This window comes from Misgurnus anguillicaudatus, unplaced genomic scaffold, assembly GCF_027580225.2.
Source record: "Misgurnus anguillicaudatus unplaced genomic scaffold, ASM2758022v2 HiC_scaffold_29, whole genome shotgun sequence".
In the NCBI taxonomy this organism is placed as follows: Eukaryota; Metazoa; Chordata; class Actinopteri; order Cypriniformes; family Cobitidae; genus Misgurnus; species Misgurnus anguillicaudatus.
In genome coordinates, this window is record NW_027395279.1 from 4068408 (window position 1) to 4089436 (window position 21029).

At 41.9% G+C, this 21029-nt stretch overlaps 2 protein-coding genes across 2 annotated transcripts; one reads left to right on the forward strand and one right to left on the reverse strand.

The window, feature by feature from the left end:
* The first annotated feature begins 405 nt into the window (after positions 1 to 405).
* LOC141362817 (uncharacterized) lies at positions 406 to 3498 on the forward strand. Its single transcript, XM_073865067.1, has 2 exons — positions 406 to 1366; positions 1499 to 3498. The coding sequence occupies exon 1, from the start codon at positions 459 to 461 to the stop codon at positions 1206 to 1208; it is 750 nt and encodes a 249-aa protein (XP_073721168.1). The 5' UTR covers positions 406 to 458; the 3' UTR covers positions 1209 to 1366; positions 1499 to 3498.
* A 3609-nt stretch (positions 3499 to 7107) lies between these two features.
* LOC129436626 (cytochrome P450 2K1-like) lies at positions 7108 to 20261 on the reverse strand. The gene is made up of 9 exons (XM_055194862.2): positions 20007 to 20261; positions 16998 to 17160; positions 14670 to 14819; positions 14421 to 14581; positions 9299 to 9478; positions 9048 to 9189; positions 8777 to 8961; positions 8423 to 8564; positions 7108 to 8332 (listed from the first exon to the last, which is right to left on the reverse strand). Exons 1-9 carry the CDS (start codon positions 20202 to 20204, stop codon positions 8124 to 8126), a joined length of 1530 nt encoding a protein of 509 aa, XP_055050837.2. The 5' UTR covers positions 20205 to 20261; the 3' UTR covers positions 7108 to 8123.
* Positions 20262 to 21029: the final 768 nt, after the last annotated feature.

Sequence of the window (21029 nt, forward strand, 5' to 3'; positions counted from 1 at the left end):
AGGCCCCCCTCCATATTGTGGCGATGGACTATCTGACCCTGAGTCGTCCCAAGGACCGGTACCAGAACATCTTAGTGGTGACAGATTTGTTCACCAAATACGCCTGGGCTATCCCCACCCTCGACCAGACAGCAAGTACCACAGCCACAGCATTATGGAGGGCAGTGTTCCAGCCATTTGGGTGCCCTGAGTTCCTGCACTCGGATCAGGGCCCGAACTTCGAGTCCCGCGTCATCCGAGAGCTATGCCAATTGTACGGGTGTGTAAAGACCCATACGACCTCGTACCATCCCCAAGGAAACGGAGGATGTGAGCGCTTCAATCAGACCCTGTTGAATCTGCTGGGAACTCTGGACCAGAGACGCCAGGATGATTGGGTGAGTGCTTTGCCGAATCATCTATTACAAGCCTATAATAACAGCGTGCACAGTACAACGGGGTATGCCCCCACGTACTTAATGTTTGGAAGACATATCCGCTTGCCCACAGATCTCCTATTGGGAGCAGCGGGAGGTGAGAGAGAAGGGAACGTGACCGAGTGGGTGGGACGACACCACCACCGTCTCCACTTTGCCTACGAGCAGGTCAATAAGAAGATCCAGGCAGCCGGGGAGAAGAACAAGAGGTTGTATGATAGGACGGCGCGGGATGCTCCCCTGCTCCCTGGAGAAAGGGTACTAGTCCGGGACAATCGGCGACTAGGTGGAGGCAAGCTGAGTGATCAGTGGGAGGCGAGGCCGTACATTGTGCAACGGCAGCAGAGACCGGGGCAGCCGGTCTACACGATCCGGCCAGAAGGGAAGCCTGGGCCGGATCGGGTGGTCCATCGGAACATGATCCGCCCTTGTCCAAATTATCCCCCACTAGCCACAGAGGTGGCTCCTAAGGAGCCGGAGGCTGCTACCCCCTGGTATGGAGGGTGGGTCATCTTTCCAAGAGGCCCGGCGGAGGGGCCGGCCCGAGTGGCCCCAAGGGAGCCTGAGAACTTACCTGTCGTAGTGGGTCCAGTGAACGACGTAGCCCCAGAGGCTCCAGGAGAGCCGGACAACTTACCTGCTGAAGGAGCCCCAGAGGCTCCAGGAGAGCTGGATGACTTACCTGCCGAAGAAGCCCCAGAGCCCCCACCACAGCGCCCCCAGCGTGAGACCCGGGGGCGGCCGCCCATCCGGTATGGAGAGTGGGTTACAGGAAGCGGTTCTAGGGACTAGAACCATTTCGGCGGGGGAGGATGTCACAGGTGACGTTTCAAATGAACGACGGGCGGAACCCGGCTTCCACATCTTATTTGGACGACGGGCGGAATCCGGCTTCCACACTTCATATCCGGGGTTTCCCCAAAGGCAAAATTAAGCCTGATCACGCTCAGGTGGGGCAAATTAACACAGCGGTTGCTAATAGGCTGACAAGGAGAAGAGTCAGGGTATAAAAACACCTTGCAGACATCAAACGGGGTGTTTTTTGTGGTATACGTTGTGTACGTTGTGTTGCTGCTTTGCAGACGGACCACGCTGGTCGGATCGCTCTCCTGGGGAAGAGAGTAAGAGACAGTCAGCGGACGAAGGGATAGTGTGGAGTTTACGTGAGAAGGAGTGGACATAGAGCCATGGAGAGCACCGTGAACAGAGGTTATTGGCAACCAAGCGTGAGTAACCGCTGTGATACTTCTCTGCAAATGTCTTGTATGAAGAATTACCCTGGTGTGTGTTCTTGTGTTTCGTGAGGTCCCTGGCCCCACTGGAGAGGAGAGCGTGGGTGAGCCGCGGTTGACCAGAAGCACGGACGAAGCACCGCCCGCCAGTAAGCCAGTGGCCCTGTGGGAAAGAGGAAGTGCAGGTGAGCCAGGGAAGTGATAACCGACACGCCGGGCCTGTGAATACCATACATCTCTCCCTCCTTTGTGTGATCCAGTTGTTGCCCAACCAATCTCTCGAGGTCGTCGTGGTCAGGTGGCAAGGACGATCTAAAATTCACGTGACGTGGTATAAGAGTGCTGTGGGTGAGTTTCACTGATTGATGGTGTTTACGCTTGACTTGCTGTGCGTATGCTGTGCTTGTAGCGTTCGAACTGCCCAGCCTCCGACGAGACACGAGATGGTGACATCTGTTGTGGCCTGAATCCGGTAGGGAGAGAGAGAAAATCAAGCCTTGTGCCCGGGGTGTGACAACGAGAGCTTCGTCTACTACTTACCTGAAACAGTGGAGCTCTGTGTGGGAACGAGGATCCCCCGGCACTGTGAGTAATGCAGCCTGTGAAATAACCTGTTCTGTGCTTATAGCAACAACCTACCTGAACCAGTGGAGCTCCGTGTGGGAACGAGGATCCCCCGGCACTGTGAGTAACGCAACCTGTGAAATAACCTGTTCTGTGCTTATAGCAACAACCTACCTGAACCAGTGGAGCTCCGTGTGGGAACGAGGATCCCCCGGCACTGTGAGTAACGCAACCTGTGAAATAACCTGTTCTGTGCTTGTAGCGACTACCTACCTGAACCAGTGGAGCTCTGTGTGGGAACGAGGATCCCCCGGCACTGTGAGTAACGCAGCCTGTGAAGTAACCTGTTCTGTGCTTATAGCAACAACCTACCTGAACCAGTGGAGCTCCGTGTGGGAACGAGGATCCCCCGGCACTGTGAGTAACGCAACCTGTGGAATAACCTGTTCTGTGCTTATAGCAATAACCTACCTGAACCAGTGGAGCTCCGTGTGGGAACGAGGATCCCCCGGCACTGTGAGTAACGCAACCTGTGGAATAACCTGTTCTGTGCTTGTAGCGACTACCTACCTGAACCAGTGGAGCTCTGTGTGGGAACGAGGATCCCCCGGCACTGTGAGTAACGCAACCTGTGGAATAATCTGTTCTGTGCTTGTAGCAACTACCTACCTGAACTAGTAAAGCTCCGTGTGGGAACGAGGATCCCCCGGCACTGTGAGTAACGCAACCTGTGGAATAACCTGTTCTGTGCTTGTAGCGACTACCTACCTGAACCAGTGGAGCTCTGTGTGGGAACGAGGATCCCCCGGCACTGTGAGTAACGCAACCTGTGGAATAATCTGTTCTGTGCTTGTAGCAACTACCTACCTGAACTAGTAAAGCTCCGTGTGGGAACGAGGATCCCCCGGCACTGTGAGTAACGCAACCTGTGGAATAACCTGTTCTGTGCTTGTAGCGACTACCTACCTGAACCAGTGGAGCTCTGTGTGGGAACGAGGATCCCCCGGCACTCAACTACCTACCTGAACCAGTGAAGCTCCGTGTGGGAACGAGGATCCCCCGGTGCTGCGAGCATCAGTGGAGTGTTTGCCCTGGTCTGACTGTGCTCGATTCTGCCTCCAGGAGAAGCGGAGCGCGCCACGGGTTGCTGGGCCAGAGCCCCGGCCCCCAGTCTTTTCCCCAAGTGGCCCTGGAGGCAAAGAAGAGCCACATTAGTTTTAAAGTTCCCTTTTCCCCCTTCCCCCTTTCCCCTTTTTAAATATTTAATAAAGCTTGTTTTAATTATAGTATACTCGTCTGTCTGGTCATTGGGGTGGTCTTGGGAAACTCCTCGAGGTGGAAGAGTTAAGAGGGGTGTGGCCCAGTAGCATATTCGAGTCCGCCCCCGGGGTGTGACATACACCTTTGTACCCAAAGGGGGCATATTAGTACTTTGAACTGCCAAAATGTACCTTTAAAGGTACATATTTGTACCTAAATGGTACATATTAGGACCTTTTTTAAAGGGTACTGCCCCAGTGACAGCCTCGTACCTTTATTTTTGACAGTGTAAATTAATAGGGCCTTGCCATTTTTATTATTTCACAGCCTTATTATACATCAAAGTGTAATATGACATTGACAAAATATTAAATAACCTTGTCTGATAGTCTGACAGTATTGTGGCATAGTATCAGGACATCCCGAATGGCCGGATGATGGGCCTATTTGGGAGAAAGTCCAGGGCTGTTTTTAACCCCAGTCCGTCCCTGGATCAGGCTCAACCAGTTACATTCCCTGTGCATGCCCACCCATAGAAATGTGGGACAGGACAATGTCTCAGGAGACAGGAAGTAAACCTTACGTTAGATTTAGATGTACCTTGATGCCTTCATGCATTGACATGTTTCCTACAAAGGCAGCCATTATATAACAATAAAATATTTTTCTCAAATTACAAAGTACAGAGCAACAACAAACAAACAAATAAAAAAGAAATTAAAATAATTTGTTTAACTGACAGTTAGTAGTAAAACATTAAAAGTTAAAGTGATGTGTTACCATGTTCTTCATTGATGTCTTGGACTATGGGTGTGATGTCTCTTTCCCCGAATTCATCAGCCTGGTTCACTAGTGCTTGTTTAACCGCCTTGTATCCGGCCAAAACCACAATCTTTTTGGGTCCAAGATGAACTTTGAACACTGACCCATATTTCTTGGATAACTGAACCGGTAAACATGAGCAAGGAAAACGGTTTAAACATCAACAGACATCCATCTATACTCCAAATTTGTCTGACATTATAACATTACGGGCTCTATCTTACAACTGGCGCAATGCAGCACAATGCGTGACTCAAGTGTCTTTTGCGTTCAGGCGCACTGTTGGCGTGTTGCTATTTTGAGGCAACTAAAATAGACAACACCATTGACCAACAAAAACCTGCTCTAAAAAGTCAATGGCGCAATATGTTTTTTGTTATTTAAAGAGCGCATTAGTAATATGCGCGTATAAACGGGATGCCAACGCGGGTTTGCTTATCACACACATGAATGCGCAACAGCACAAAACTTTTTAAATATGAAAGATTAAAGGATTGAATGTAAAAGATTATTATTGAGTCTCTTGGACATAAATGAGGACCGATTATGAGACGTTAGAAGGCACAAAGAGCTGCTTCACCTGCAGCCTGGTAAGCAAATAAATGCTTTGTTTTAAACAAATGCATCTGTTTTAAAATGTTTTTTTTAAATGCTACCTCACGGATTTATTGTATATGATGACTCTGTACCTGTGGATATGCTGAGATGAGAAACATTTTTAAGTAATGCTTAAAAATCTTGGGACGCTGTCCAAGTGCTGAAACGTGCGGAGAGCCGTTTGTAAGTTCTTTATCTCCTGTTTGTTACAAATAAAGTATTTTTAGAGTACAAACCTTTTCTTACGTACTTGTATATTTTTTATGATATTGGCATAATAAGCCCATGCTCGTCTTTTGGCTTAAACGAACAAATTCACATAACATTTGGGAATGTGAGTTTCTTAGTGAGTATGTCTTAACCGAATGTAAACATTTTATTGCATTCTGTCTAAAGCCTGCCTAATGAACACTATACCTGTTGAAGTCATTAAAGTTAAATAAAAGAAGAAGAGAAAATCACTCACTGGTCTTGTAACTTCTGTAACTTTGTAAAAAAGGATTAATCCATATTTTATTTTTAAATAAATTAATTTTTTTGCCAAAAATCCTTAGTGTTGAGCTCTTCTATTGAAGTAAGTTTAAGGTTTATTATGGAATTTTGATTTCCTGAACAACTTTTTACTGAAATTACTTCTTCATTAACAGACAGTAAATCAAATGTGAGAAGTTTAAAATTCAACCTTGCATGACGTATATCTTACAGGAGGTAAGCTCAAAGATGATTATTTTTTACACCTGACCTAGATAAAAAACATGTGTAAATGTCTAGCGAGAAAGGTCGTAGCCTATCTTTTCGGGTAGGCAAAAAATGTGGGTTGGGGACCAGGGGTGCATGTATAAAAATAAAACATTAATATATCAGGTATATGAGGTCTGACTCTAGTGGGGACAGGGGTAGGTGCAAGGCTAGGCTTCAGCATTTGTTTAGCGGCTATTCTGCAGAGGAGTGTGTGTATTATTGGCTACTGTATCATTAATAATTGTGCAATTGGAAAGAAGGATGCTATGTAATTATGATTTATCCCTGCCTTTTAGATAGATGCAAGGGTGGTGGAAGAGAGACATTAGCCTCTTTCACACAGTAATTCTGGTAAATTACCATAAATTTACCAGAATGAATTTACCAGTAAATACAAAAATGTGCTGTTCACACATGCTCGTGACCAAACAACAATGCCATGTATAGTCCTCACCCATGCATTAACCTCAGAGATTTTGACCTTGATTAATCATCAACCATACTTTTTTCAGGGGGGCTTGATGAACTTTCAGCTCTGTTTTAGCAATGCTCTAATCATAACAATCACATAATAAATCAAAAAGTCAAAGTAACAGTAAACTAAAATAAACTTATCAAAACAAAAAAACTTGCCAGAAACAAAAAGAAACTTATCAAAACAAAATGTATTAATGTCTATTGCTACAAATATACCCATGCGACTTATAGTATGTGTTTTTTTTTTTACTCTAAACTGAAAGTCATCAGTAGGCTATTACGTACGTTTATCACAATGTTGTTTCTTTCTTATGCCAGGTTTGACTTTGTAACAAATGTCCAGCGGGGGGCAGCACCATCTCATTTAAAGACGGAAAGTCATGTTATAGTCGAGAACAATTTGATTAATTTATTTGTGTCCATGGCACAAAATTCACCTTTTCCATGCCTTGAGCACTAAAGTCTTTTTCGTGTCACTGGCACAAATTTCTATAAATAGTTTTTCGTGTCCATGGCGCAACTTTTTTTCGTGCCATTTTAAAATCATTGTCGCTTGGGTTTGGGGTTAGATTTGGGGTTTGGGTTAGGATGTACTCTTACGTATTGGTTTCTACATGCTTTTCTTCCGCTTTTAAAACTATTCTCGTCTGGAGTTGGGGTTAGGATGTCTAAAAATTTTACAGAAAGTGATTCTAACCCCAACCCCAAGCAACAATGGTAAAACAATACATAAAATGACTTGAAAGTCGTGCCACGATCACACAAAAAATATTTAAAGAAATTTGTGCAAAAAAGACATTCGAGCTCAAGGCACGAAAAAAGCTGAATTTCGTGCCATGGACACGAATAAATTAATCTTTTTTTTACTGTGAAAGATGTTTGATTTATTTTATATACACACAATAAAGAAAAAGTAGTGAAATGAGCAAAAGCCGTGACTAATTTGCAGTCTTCTTATCAAAATACACATGAAGCTGATTTGATTTTCTCTAGAAGAGTATTTTATTTCATCATTGCAGAAATATCATGTTCCTGTGCTCAACTGCTAGATCATTGGGTTAACAGCGAGAAGGTCATGGGCTTGATTTCCATTGAACACAAATACAAATTAATGTATAGCTTAAAGGAACAGTATGTAAGAAATTGATATCAATTAATAATAAAATGGTCCTGATATGTCACTAGACATTAAGAAATCATTTTTATTTTAAATACTTATATCACTGACAACAGTGTTATGGCCAGGATATTGTCATTTAAAAAGTGGAGTTGCAGCCCTCAACTGATGTTTATGTTGTCATTTTGTGTATTGGCCACCAGCTGTGTGATTGCAGTACCAGTTTTGGCCACAATCCTACATACTGTTCCTTTAAATGCCCTGTAAGTCAATTTGCATACAAGTATCTGTCAAATGCATACATGATCTACATATATTTTCACAGCATATATATTTTTACTCCAAAAAAAAAAAAAATTGAATATGTTTAGGCACAGAATGTACATGTATAATGTAAAAGCTAATGAGATAATATAATAGTCTAAGAGTCTTATAATGTGATACAAGTGTCCAGTGGTAGCCGGTGACTTCTCTTCCGATTGGTGCAATTTCAAATTTTGTGCATTGTGCTTCTTGTCAAAATACGTCCCTGCTGCATAAACGTCGAAAGGGTTTATGAGAAAGAGACACTTATGTTTACAAAATACTTGCAAGACACTAACTTAACACTAAACTCTGATTACACATGAAATGTAATGCATGTCTGGCAAACGTGAGCGTCTCTTTTATCATAAACCCCTTCGAAGTGTCTGCAGCAAGCTGGTATTTTCACATGATGCACATAGATTCACATGACACATGAACACATATTTTGACATGATGAGCCACACACGACAGGCTAAATACATGTTTTGATGAGCTTCGCACTCGAAAAAGAAGTCACTGGACGCCACTGTAAGAGTCTTTATGTTTTACAATCATTAGGTATATACTGAACTAGTTATTCTGCTATTTTATTTATGACTTGAGGTTGTGTTTTTCTGCCCTACTGACTGCACACAGTTTGTGTGGTGAAGGGGGAACAACGAGACCCACAACTGGTGTGAGATCCAATTCATCTTCAGAGACTCCAGGTGGAGGAGTGAAGTGAAAACACTGAAGAAGAGAAGTGAAGAACAGAAAGAGCTCCATCCTGGCCAAACCCTCTCCTAAACAAATCCTGCGCCCTGAGACAAAAGAAGGATATGCATTTGTAATGTCATAATAGTCAAACAATAACTCAAATTGATTTTGATGAGAATAGTAAAGTTTATTACCTGCAGAGTAGGGCATGAAGGCGTCACGTTTGATCAGCTGACCGTCCTCATTGAGGAAGTGTTCAGGGTTAAAGGTGTCAGGCGTCTCCCACTCGCTCTCATCTCTCAAAACAGACGTCAGCAGTGGAAGAACACACGTCCCCTAGATTTCAGAAGAAAACACAGACAACATTAGTGTGCTGAATACTTGGGTCTATACTGGGTTTTGGTCTATACCCCTAATTTGTCCAGAAGCAACTGAAAAACAAAAGGCTGTCTGTAAACTCAGAAAAACTAATAACAGATACTTTTGATAAGTTGAGCTGGACAACAGACTGTAAGGTGTGAATAATATACAATACGAGCAAGACGGACCTTCTTGATGAGATATCCATTGAAGTTCACATCACAGCTGGTTTGATGTGGCAGACTCATGGGCAATACATTCGCCAGTCTCTGGATTTCATGGATCACAGCGTCTGTGTAAGGTAAATTCTTCCTGTCCTCTGTAACTGGTTCACGTCCATCAAGCACCCTGTCAATTTCCTCATGAACCTGATCTATGACCCAGAAGATCACACAGAAAACGTTTCATATCTTTTCTTACTTTTGTAAAAATAAAGAGAACAGTTTGACCTCCTATGACCTTGTATGTGAGGATATTTGGCCATGAGCAGTAAACACCAGCGTAGTGTTGTGCCGGTGGTGATAGTACCGCCAGCAAGCAGGTTGGATACAGTCATGAGCAGGTTCAGATCGTTAAATTGCGAATTTTTTTCTCCAGATTTCTGTTAAAATCGCAAAAAAACATGCTTTATTATTATTTAGTGTGAGAATTAGTTTTAAACATACATACATTAACTCACACAATTGGTATATAAATTCATGATATTCTACCTCTGAGCTTTGTTTTTGGATAAGGAAGGCATCAACTAATCCTCTGCAGTCGAGAGGGTTTAAAGTCTTCTGCAAGCGATCCACCAGCACCTGTATTTCAGCATGGTATTTCTCCCCACTTTCCACAAGCAGTCTCCAGGTCTTCAGCAACGGCCTAAGCACTGGAAACACGTTGTAGATCTGCAGGTGGAGCCACACGATAAAGTACAACATAAACGTCAAAACTGGCTTTTCACAATTCTGCATTGTTGTAAAATTTACAGAACAATTATGCAAATTTGTTGCAGCTTTACAGTAAATACATGTTACTACAGACGGTAGAGACATACAGAATTTGTTTTAAAGGTGTAATGTGTTTTTAGCCGCATCTACTGGTGAAATTGCGAATTGCAACCAACTTCAATTTCAAAACGCAAAGACAAGCTAAAGTAGCTGCCACATAGGCTGTTTCTCAATACCAAGAACGAAAAAAACGAATGTGACCTCAAATGTTGTGGGCGTGGCTACATTCGGCTGGCACCCAGACTAGCGTGGCTACATTCGGCTGGCACCCAGACTAGCGTTAATAGGCTGTTTCTCAATTCCAAGAACGAAAAAAACGAATGTGACCTCAAATGTTGTGGGCGTGGCTACATTCGGCTGGCACCCAGACTAGCGTTAATGCAGAGGTTTAGCAAGCAGCAAGTGCGCTTCACACTATAGGTGGCGCAGAGAGACCAACAGCCATAGCAAACAGCCACCAGTAGAAGATCATGCCTCGAACATAAAGCACACTTCCTGCTTTGGATTGAATGCTAATAGTGTTGTATATAACGTTCAGTTTCTTGCAAAAAAACTGATTCATTTAGTTCACAAGACGTCAATATGTCACCAGGAGTTATGGGGATTTCTTTTGTATTGGATATATCTGCATTTAAGCTCTCCAAGTGCGGAACCGTTAACTTGCTTGGCGTTTCTGCAAAATATCTTCTTTATTGTTCTACTGAGGAAAAAAACATCAGATGGCGTAAGTGTTAGTAAATTAAACTTGATTTTTAAAGTGTGCTACCGTGTTCGTTACAGTTCGTTAAATTACATTTTTTGTTCTTTTATTTAAATAGCCTACCCTTTATGTTCTCTAGGGCTGTGTTGAAAAAAATAAATTCACCGATTCTGAATCGATTTTCATATTAATCTCTAAAGATCGATCCGTAACTCAGAGGATCGATTTAATAATTAATAACTTAAACTTGCCGCATCATTGAATTCACGCATGCATGGAAGGACATTAGAACAACGAAAATGGCAGTCAGTAACGTTAAGCAAGCGCAGGGGCGTCACCAGCCGATTTTGCCGGGGCTTCAGCCCCGAATGTTTTGAGTAGGGATGCACCGAATCCAGATTTTTTAGGTTCGGCCGAATCCCAAATCCACCGTTTAAGATTCGTCCGAATCCGAAACCGAATACCGAATCCTACTCGCATCCTTATTCCAACACAGTAAAACACATTAATGAAGTAAAAAACGTCCACAGCAGTGTATTTTTCATTTTATTTAATTTTAACTGTACATTATGCCAGGATGACAAGTTGGAAAAACTATTTTGACAATTACCATAAGCCTATGCATAATGAAAGCGATGCTTTGCGACACGCTCGTTTTTCCAATAAGCAAGCAGCTCCGCACTTAAAACTATATTTAACTTTGAGTGAAAAGCTTCGCTCGTCAATGTCAGTTTTCACACGGCCGTCCAATTATAGTGGAGGAGGGGCGGGACATTACCACAGCAACCAACCGGCTCACAGCTGAAGCATCACAGCTACCAAGCGCTAAGCTGAAAAACAGCTGGCATTTGGCGTCCTCAAGGCGTTTTCAGCCGTGTTTAAAAGTTTTGGTGTATCCAGCCCCTATGGCTCACCGAAAGAAAAAGTTCATCTCCACGTCAGCACCTGATGTGCGTAATCTACGGCCGCGTGGCGCCGACCAGCGTAGCGCAAGCAGGGTTCGGTTCGGTGGAAAAAAATCTAGGATTCGACATCAAAAAGCCCAGTATTCGGCCGAATCTGAATCCTGGATTCGGTGCATCCCTAGTTTTGAGTCAAGCCCCGTGACTCCGTCATGACCTAGGCTAATTTCAGTCAGTTCAAACGCCACACCTTGTATTTCTCACGCTGAGAAGTAAGAGATACATTGTCCTGCTATATACAATTAATGGACGAGGCATAGGCATAAGCAGAGCAGTTCTGTCGAGTTCGGCTGCTTCGAGTTTTTTAAGTGTGCTCAACTTTACGCAGCACCGTTAGAAATCTTGCGTTACACTGATGTCATTCACTTGTCGTTTTTTTGCAGCGCCTCATGAAGTCGTACACACATATTAATGCATCCTATCAGATAATCAGCAAGAAATGATAAGTATTTTCTGGTTAAATTATATTATTCCGCTGCAAGCACGTTCGTTACTAACATGGATTTAATGGCGTGGAAGTTGGATGAGCAAGATCCAATGAATGCGGTAGATATAACCCAGTGGCAACCTCCTTTTAACATCAGATCGTGGTGAAATCTCAATACTTATATTACTAGACCTTAGTGCAGCCTTTGACACAATAGATCACAGAATCTTACTCAATAGACTAGAAAACTATATTGGCATCAGTGGTCAGGCGTTAGCCTGCTTTAGATCGTATCTAACCAATCAATATCCCTTTGTTTATGTAAATGAGGAAGAGTCAAATCACTCCCTGGTAAAATACAGTGTACCACAGGGATCAGTTTTAGGCCCTATCCTATTCTCGTTATATATGTTAACTCTAGGAGAAATTATCAGGAAACATAACATACGTTTTCACTGCTATGCGGATGATACCTAGCTTTACCTCTCGTCACATCCTAGTGAAACCCACCAGTTTTCTAAGCTAACAGACTGCATTAGTGATATAAGTGACTGGATGGCACATAACTTTCTTATGCTAAACTCCAATAAGACAGAGATACTTATTATTGAACCAAATCGCTCCAAACATAATATGTTAGATTACAAGTTGCCCATAGATGGCTGCACGGGGGTGCCATCTTCCACAGTTAAGAATTTAGGCGTGATGTTTGAAAGCAATTTATCTTTCGATAGTCATATCTCCAACGTCTACCGCACAGCATTCTTCCATCTTAGAAATATCTCAAAAATACGCCATATGCTGTTTGCATCAGATGCAGAAAAGCTTATCCACGCTTTTATGACCTCTAGAATAGACTATTGCAACTTATTACTTGGGGGATGTCACACAATTCAGGTAAACAAGCTACAGCTGGTTCAAAACGCCGCCGCAAGAGTGCTTACTCGATCTAAAACGTATAACCACATAAGTCCAATTCTGGCATCTTTACACTGGCTACCAGTTAAATATCACATACAATTTAAAATATTACTAATCACCTTCAAAGCTTTAAATGGCCTAGCACCCTTGTATATTAAAGAATTTCTACCAGAATAAAATCCACCACGTACACTGCGATCACAAAATTTTGGCCACTTAATTATCCCTAGAATATCAAAAATGTCTAAAGGTGGTAGATCCTTCTCATACTTAGCCCCTAAGCTCTGGAATGATTTACCAAATAATGTTCGAGTACCAGACACAGTCGATCAATTTAAATCTAAACTTAAGACATTCTTCTTTAACCAAGCATTCACATAAAATGTCCAGTAAATGTACCCGCAATAGTTAGTTTGTCTAGAACAAAGCACTCACATACCTCATATGGGTAATATACTTATGCTGCAATAGGTAGCCTGTCTGGATTTGAACGGATTTTACGCTAATAGAATTCTGTTTTTCTCTCCCTGACTCGTCCTCGACCCAAGGACAATGAGACAAACAGACCCAGTTCCTGCTGCTGTGAAGGTCATCACACCACTGATCTACTGGCTGTCCTTCAACGTGATGCCCAGCCGATACGTGACCAACGACCACCGGCTGAACCAGTTTAATCCGCTTACCCACTTCCTATCCCTACCGTGTTTATATATATATAAATATATATTAAGTGTTTTTGTCCTTCTAGGAGTTTTCCCAGATGGGTTTTTCTCCTAGGTGTTTTTTCATCCCCGGGAGATGAATCATTCCCTCGCTTGTACGGTTTATTCTTAGCCGCTGTATTATACTTCTTATATTATCTATTGATTGTTCTGTGTTCTCCCATACATCTACTCATGTAAAGCTGCTTTGAAACAATTAACAATTGTGAAAAGCGCTATATAAATAAAATTGAATTGAACTTGGTACAACTGAGGTATGCAGCAAAGCATTTGTGAAGCCACAACACCCACAACCTTGGGGCCGATGTGCTACAACAGCAGAAGACCCCACCGGGTACAACTCATCTCCACTACAAATATGAAAAAGAGGCTACAATTTGCACAAGCTCACCAAAAATGCACGGCCTACCTGAGCATTGTTTCTGACCATGTCCATCCCTTTATGACCACCATGTACCCATCCTCTGATGGCTACTTCCAGCAGGATAATGCACCATGTCACAAAGCTCGAATCATTTAAAATTGGTTTCTTGAACATGACAATAAGTTCATTGTACTAAAATGGCCCCCACAGTCACCAGATCTCAATCCAAAAGAGCATCTTTGGGATGTGGTGGAATGGAAGCTTTTTGCCCTGGATGTGCATCCCACAAATCTCCATCTACTGCAAGATGCTATCCTATCAATATGGACCAACATTTCTAAAGAATGCTTTCAGCACCTTGTTGAATCAATGCCCACAGAATTAAGGCAGTTCTGAAAGCGAAAGGGGGTCAAACACAGTATTAGTATGGTGTTCCTAAAAATTTTTTTATATTATATCAGTGCAACCAAACGCAACAACCAGACATTTTGATGCTGGGAAACCGTTTTGATAAACTTTCTGAGTTGCCGAACCACTTGGGAACAACTCCACCTCCATTGCTTAAATGCATGCGCAGGCTATTTGACCACGTGGGCTGTAAAAGGGTCCATTCTTCAGGAGATCGTAAAAAGTTACACATTGCACCTTTAATAAAAATAAATGAAACACAACTATTACTGCACATTTTAAAAAATATGATCATATAAATACCAAAAACATCTTAAATAAGGCTAAAATAGGAACCTGTATGGAAGCAGAGCCCAACTTGAGGATTAACTGGTTTACATTGTGAACCATTTTGTTAAACTTTGGGTCCTCATATTCGAACCGATTTCCAAAAACAATAGCTGAGATGATGTTAGAAACGGCATAATGTACTGGCTGGGTTGTATCAAAAGGATTTCCTGCAAGAGATCGGAAACGAAGACCAGATTTTGTTATACATCAGCACTCAAATTGGCATTTATGAATTGTGCACTGTAGTTGATATACCTTGGAAGGTCTCAAAAACTTCCCGCAGATATCGCGTCTCCTGAATAATTTTCTCTTCGCTCAGTTTCTTTCCCATCCCAAAGTCTCGAAGAGTTGAGAGAGCAAATTTTCTCAGGGTTTTCCACCTATCACCATTTGTTAACTTGATTCCTTCAGAAAAAGAGCTTCTCTTAATTTGTGTTTATGACATTTTCATACTGTTTGTTTGATATGTAATCTTTTACTCTTTAATAGCTTTTATAAGAGTTCAACTTACAACCAAGGTAAACAAATTATACTGATTCAATCCTTGTTTAAAGCTTTGTTAAGCTCATCCAATTTGTTTCCAAAAGCTAGTCCATACTTTAATCCCTCTATCAATAGTATGCATTGGCTGCATCCGAAGGCTTGGGCAGCTGACTTGTTGCCTCATGAGGCAATAGGTGTGTTTGAGTTCATGTGGCGCTGTGCTGACCAATAGGTGAGGTTTGCGCTTGCAGTGAAGGGAGGAGTTGAAGACGGAACCGACAAGTCGTGATGTGTGAACCGTGTTTCCTTGAATTGAATTGCGAATGAATTAGATGGTGAATTTGTCGAAAAACAAACATTTTAATTAAAATTGCAACCAGAGCCCTTTATATTGAATATATTAGTTGCTGTTTATACTATGGAACCGCTATTCGTCCGCTGACTGACAAAGTCACCGATTGGTCCCCCCAGGCCGGGGACGCCCCAGGTACCACAGAACCGTTATTTGTCCACTGACTGACTACATAACCGTTCATTCCCTTAAGCGACACCAGAGCAGGTGCATCAGTCCCCGGGGGTCCGCCAGTGTGGACCACATACCAAGACCGGGTATGTCTAGAGTCCTGGGAATTTTTTTTGCTCTCCTTCAAAGAAATGACTCACACAGTCCTCTCTGTCTTAAAGCCTCTCAGAGCTTTTTCAAGATCTTATAAGTGTTTCTGAGACTTTGATCACTGTTTTGACCCACCGACCCTGAACGAGACAGTAGGAGCGCGGGGCCCTCCGCCTGACCCGGGGGCCTGTGACGGACCCTTTGTGACCCTTGTGGGCCAACTGTTCCTTCCGAGGCCTTGGCGTGCGCAGTCGTCCCAACTGCAATTGATTCGGCTATCAAAACAAATGACAGGAGGATGCGTTTGGCCGTTCGACCCCGGAACGACACCGGAAGGCCCTGAAACTCTTCGGCCTGCTCGAGCGGGGCCCGGGAATTGCAGACATCAGCACCCAGTCAATCGGACCTATGGCGTCCTTTTTTGGATGGGAAGGGACTCGGAGGTCGGACGACGATTAGGCGCAGCCCTCTTTTGAAAAAAAAGCCGGTTAGCGGATAAATAGTGGGTAGGAGGCACCGGGCCCCGCCCCTGACGATGCGCGCCCCATAGGGACACTTTTGCAACAAATAGCTTTTAATTGGACAAATAGTGGGTTTGTGGGCCTGGGGGCGTGGCCAGGACCACCGACCTGGGTGCCAATTCGGCATAATAATGTTTAGGAGGACGGATAGTCGGTTCACTAATCGAAATTGGTAGTACAATCCATTGAAACTGACTATGCGTCTAATGTCAATCTTTTTAAATGAAAATTCCAACGATTTCAAACACAACTAGGTGCCTATCACAGAGGGAGCCTAGTGAGAGAGCCCCACAGCACATGCCACTTCTTGCCCCTCTGCTGGAGCCAGTATAGCCAGGGCCAGGCCTGGAGTTTCAAGGTTGCCCTGTCAGGGAGGCTCCAAAACCATCTTTGTCAGCATTGGGGGCTCAAAACCTTCAGCCACTGCTTGACGTTGATCAGGGTGGCCAAGCTGTGCCACAGCTGATGGCATTGGAGAGATGACCAGTTCAAGCAAGGGCTCGCCCTGCATATCTGAAGGACTTTATCACGTATAGTTGTTTAGCCATTTCTCCTCAACTATAGTTCAAGTTGAAACACAATTTTTGTGAATTGTGTGACGTTAGATCCAGGTTGGCGTATTAAGGGTGGGGTTTTCTGAAGCACTGGTCTGACAATGCAAATGCGTCTTGATTTTGACTACGCAGCTGGAGGTCGGAGGCTATTGGCTCCGTGAGGCATGTTTAAAATCCTGGCTCGCACAGGCCCAATAGTGCAAAAGCGGCTATTGTCTCAGGAGTCTCAGGAGACAGGAAGTAAACCTAACATTGGATTCAGACGTGCCTTGATACCTTCATGCATTGGAATTATATAACATTGAATTGTTTTCTCAATTTACAGAGCAACAAAAAACAAACAAATAGAAATAAATTAAAATAATTTGTTTTACTGATAGTCAACAGTAAAACAGTTAAAGTGATGTGTTACCATGTACGTTATTGATGTCTTGGAATATGGGTGTTATGTCTCTTTCCCCAAATTCGTCAGCCTGGTTCACCAGTGCTTGTTTAACCGTCTTGTATCCGGCCAAAACCACAATCTTTTTGGGTCCAAGATGAACTTTGAACACTGGCCCATATTTCTTGGATAACTGAACCAGTAAACAAAAGCAAGGAAAAAGTTTAAATGTTAAGGGACATCCATCTAAATCCATTCCAAACCTGTCATTATAACATTACAAATTAGAAGCACTGATAAAAATATATTTTGTTGGGGGAAGAAAACAAAACATAACATGTACATTTTCAGACACGGTGCAAATACATGTGTAAAAGTTTTCAACATGTGCTCTAGTTTTTTTTTATTAGTATTGCTATTATTAGTCACGATTCACTCCACCCTGTGACAAATACAAAAGAAGCAAAACACTTTGTACCCTTTCAAACATGATCCCGGTTACACAATAATTCAAGTTGCACAGCTATACAGGTGTTGCATAAAACTATATCATGTGAATCTATTTAGAGAAAACAGCTTAATGCTATGCTAATGTTTGTTTATTCATCTTCTAAGCATTCATTTAAAGTATTGTTTGTCAGACATCCCCATTTAGAGGATCTGCACATGGCACACATTATCACCTATTCAGACTGGTTATGGGCATCCAATGCACAAACAGCTGGTTTGCCAAACTGCCATTAAACATAAAAAAGAAGACTGTTATTCTCTTCACTGGCTCCTATCGCTGTGTTTGGAATAAAAATTGATTAAATATTACTCTCTGCAAAAATATGAAGTAAACATATAAAAATGAATCAATATGTCTCCAAATATCCACACCTTGAATTAAAAGTTCAGATGGACAATGTTTTGTTAAGTGCTTTCTTAATAAATACACTATTCAGCTCAGCTGCTTTCCAGTGGAGTGGCATTTAACCATGCTATAATGGTACCATATAGTGGAATCTTATTTATGTACCCTGAGAATATGATTTAGAATGTTCAGTGATGTCACAGAACTTGCCAGCCAGATTCAACTTGCTTTTGGGCGTTGGTTGGCGCTGAGCCAGAGACGGACATGCTCAGCCAACTTCACATTACCCCATTAGACAAATATTCCTAACTGCTTGCATAACTATGTAAAAATAAACATGTCTGTTCATCAGAAAAAGAAATTCATACAGGGGAGGATGAAAAAATGATGACAGAATTTTCATTTTGGGTGAACTATCCCTTTAATAAAGTTAAATATAAACCTTAAATTTACTTCAAATAGCAAAGCTTAACATAAATATGGATTAATCTATAGCCTCTTTCACACAGTAATTCTGGTAAATTACCATGAATTTACCAGAATGAATTTACCAGTAAATACAAAAATGTGCTGTTCACACATGCAGTGACGTTCCGTCTTTTTACCAGTAAGACATCATTCACACATCAGTATCAAAATACCGGTAAACTCGGCGAGAAAGCGGAAGTTACCTGTGGCGCACGGCCGGCGAGCTCCGTCCGTGTCGTATTTGTAAACGGCGGGTTATGACTTAATATCCACGGTCCGTATTTAGTTGTTTTCACATCTGTGGCAAACGGTCGCGAAGTTGCTCGTGACCAAACAACATTGCGTTAGGCGGCGTCAAACGGAACCTGCACGTTTGCACATTAGGCTTCACAGATGGTGTGCTAAGGACGTCGGCAATTTGGCAATTAGATGGTAAGCTGTTTTAAACAACTTTGGTGAAGAAATGTGGATGTTAACTTCAGGTGTGCTCGACTTTTAAGCAACATGTGTGTGGAAACGTCCGTAAACAGGGGAAACCGCGTCACCTGTATAAAAAACTTTCTGATTGGCCCGATCTGTCAGCGCGGTCTGACGTCGTCCGTTCTAAATGCCGGTAATGCTACATTTTTCGTTCACACACAGCACTTACCGGTAAATTACCGTTAATCTTACAACCTGTCTTACTGGTAAATTGGGAGCACTGATTTACCGGAAAGGTTCTGTTCACACATGACATGTTAACTGCAATTTACCAGTAAATTACCAGTAAAGACTGTATGTGTGAAAGGGACTTATACAGTATAATGAAGTTACAGAAGTTAGTCAGTCAGGAGCATTGAGTCATTTTCTTTTCTTATTTTCTTTTGATATTTAATTAACTTTGATGACAGACCCACAAGGTTAGGCTTATTATAAGATTTATATTGATATATATTGAATATATAAGATATATATATTTTAAGCCAAAAAGACGCAAAAATTTAAGCTCTGGCTGTGCATGCGCGCTATTGGTGGGTATGATGCGCGTTGCGCTTTCAAGTTCAAGGTGGAAATCAAGTCCAACTAATAATCATACAGTAGCCTATAAAGATCACTTTAAGGATAAAAACATTGTGTTGGGTTTTGTTGCAAAAAGAAATGCAAATCTTAGACTTTATTCTGTCCACAAGACAATTACTGACACACATTCCAGCCTATATACGCGGAAATCATGTAGTATTAGCAATGTACAATTTCAATTACATCATTTAAAAGTAGACTTTTCAAGCATTATGTAGACATTTATGTGTTTTACTTTTGTTTGGTTGACAAGTATTAATAAAGGAAAAACGAAATAAAACGAATAGCATACTGCAAAGCATAATCTGTTAGTTATTGTGGCTGTGGTTTGTCACGTGACTAACATGACGCATCGCTATGAACAGTTAAAATATTTTTAACTTGCATGTAAAAGGGTTGATTTTAAAAATATATATATTCTAAGTTAACAACAATAGCCCAAGTTTAGTAAAAAAAAATGAGACTATATAAAAAATTATTCAGCATCCGTTTACCTGAACACCTTGGCACGCCCTTGGCTGCGCCCTATATATTTTTTTATTTGTTATTAGTTTAAATAAAAATCCCTAAAGACACAATTAAGACACCTACCCATTCTACTGGGACTGTAATATGAAACATCTGGAAAATGAATAAAAATATAAAATCCTACTCACATTCCAGAGGCTCACATGAAGTTGTTTAAGGTCCAGAATGTGCAGGTTTCCCACGAGTGGCAGTGGTTTGGGTCCTGGAGGTTCTTGGTCATCTTCTGGAGACCTGAAGCAGAAATAAATAACCAAAAGCAGCAGAAGAGCAGCGAGTAAAGCTCCTGTGCTGGAGACATTCAGGAGAAGTGTTTCCACTAAAGCCATAATAAAAGAGATTTACACACAGCTGTAATGAGTCTTCAGACTGAACAGATAAGAATTCAGGTCAGGAAATTATTTGGTCTAAAACATGGAGGAGGAGCCAGGAAAGACTTGCAACAAGTTGACAAGGTTGTTTTCATATAAGAATTAGCTCATTTTTAAATTGTGAAACAGTAACAGTTAATGATATGATAATGATATTCTTTGCATGGCAGGCTCATAATTACAATAGCAGGCTTGTGTACAATTCAGAATTGGCCTTCATTAAATTAATGAATTGGAATTTGAATTGAATTGACTCCGCCCTACAGGAAGTTGAATTGGAATGACAGGAAGTGAAATTAAATTCATGGCAATTCAAAGAAATTCCACAGTCACACAACAGATATAATCTTACATACCTTCAGTGTTACTGTAGGAAAGTTACTTTGGATATTGTTTGGCAACCATTTTAAATACTTTGTTAAAGTAAAGCATTCTGAGAAATGAAGTCATGTTCCATCGTGTTCCATAAAATTACAATTACAAAAAACATTTCCTGTTAATGTAATCTGTACAAGTAGTTCAAACTAATATAATTTATAGAATATGTAATGCAATCATATCTGACAATCAAAGCTTCATGCGGATGCTAACGAAAACTTACTAGCCAGTTTGGCCGGTGATGCATGAGACATTGCATGCATGATACATAAATCTCTGTTCTCGGACATTTATCCCTCTGGCAAATTGGCAATACTTCCTACATTTCCCATGAACACTGTGCCGTAATACTACGTGCTGATGTTTCATACGGCCACTGGCTGCGCGCAGTTTGCAGTGAAACCA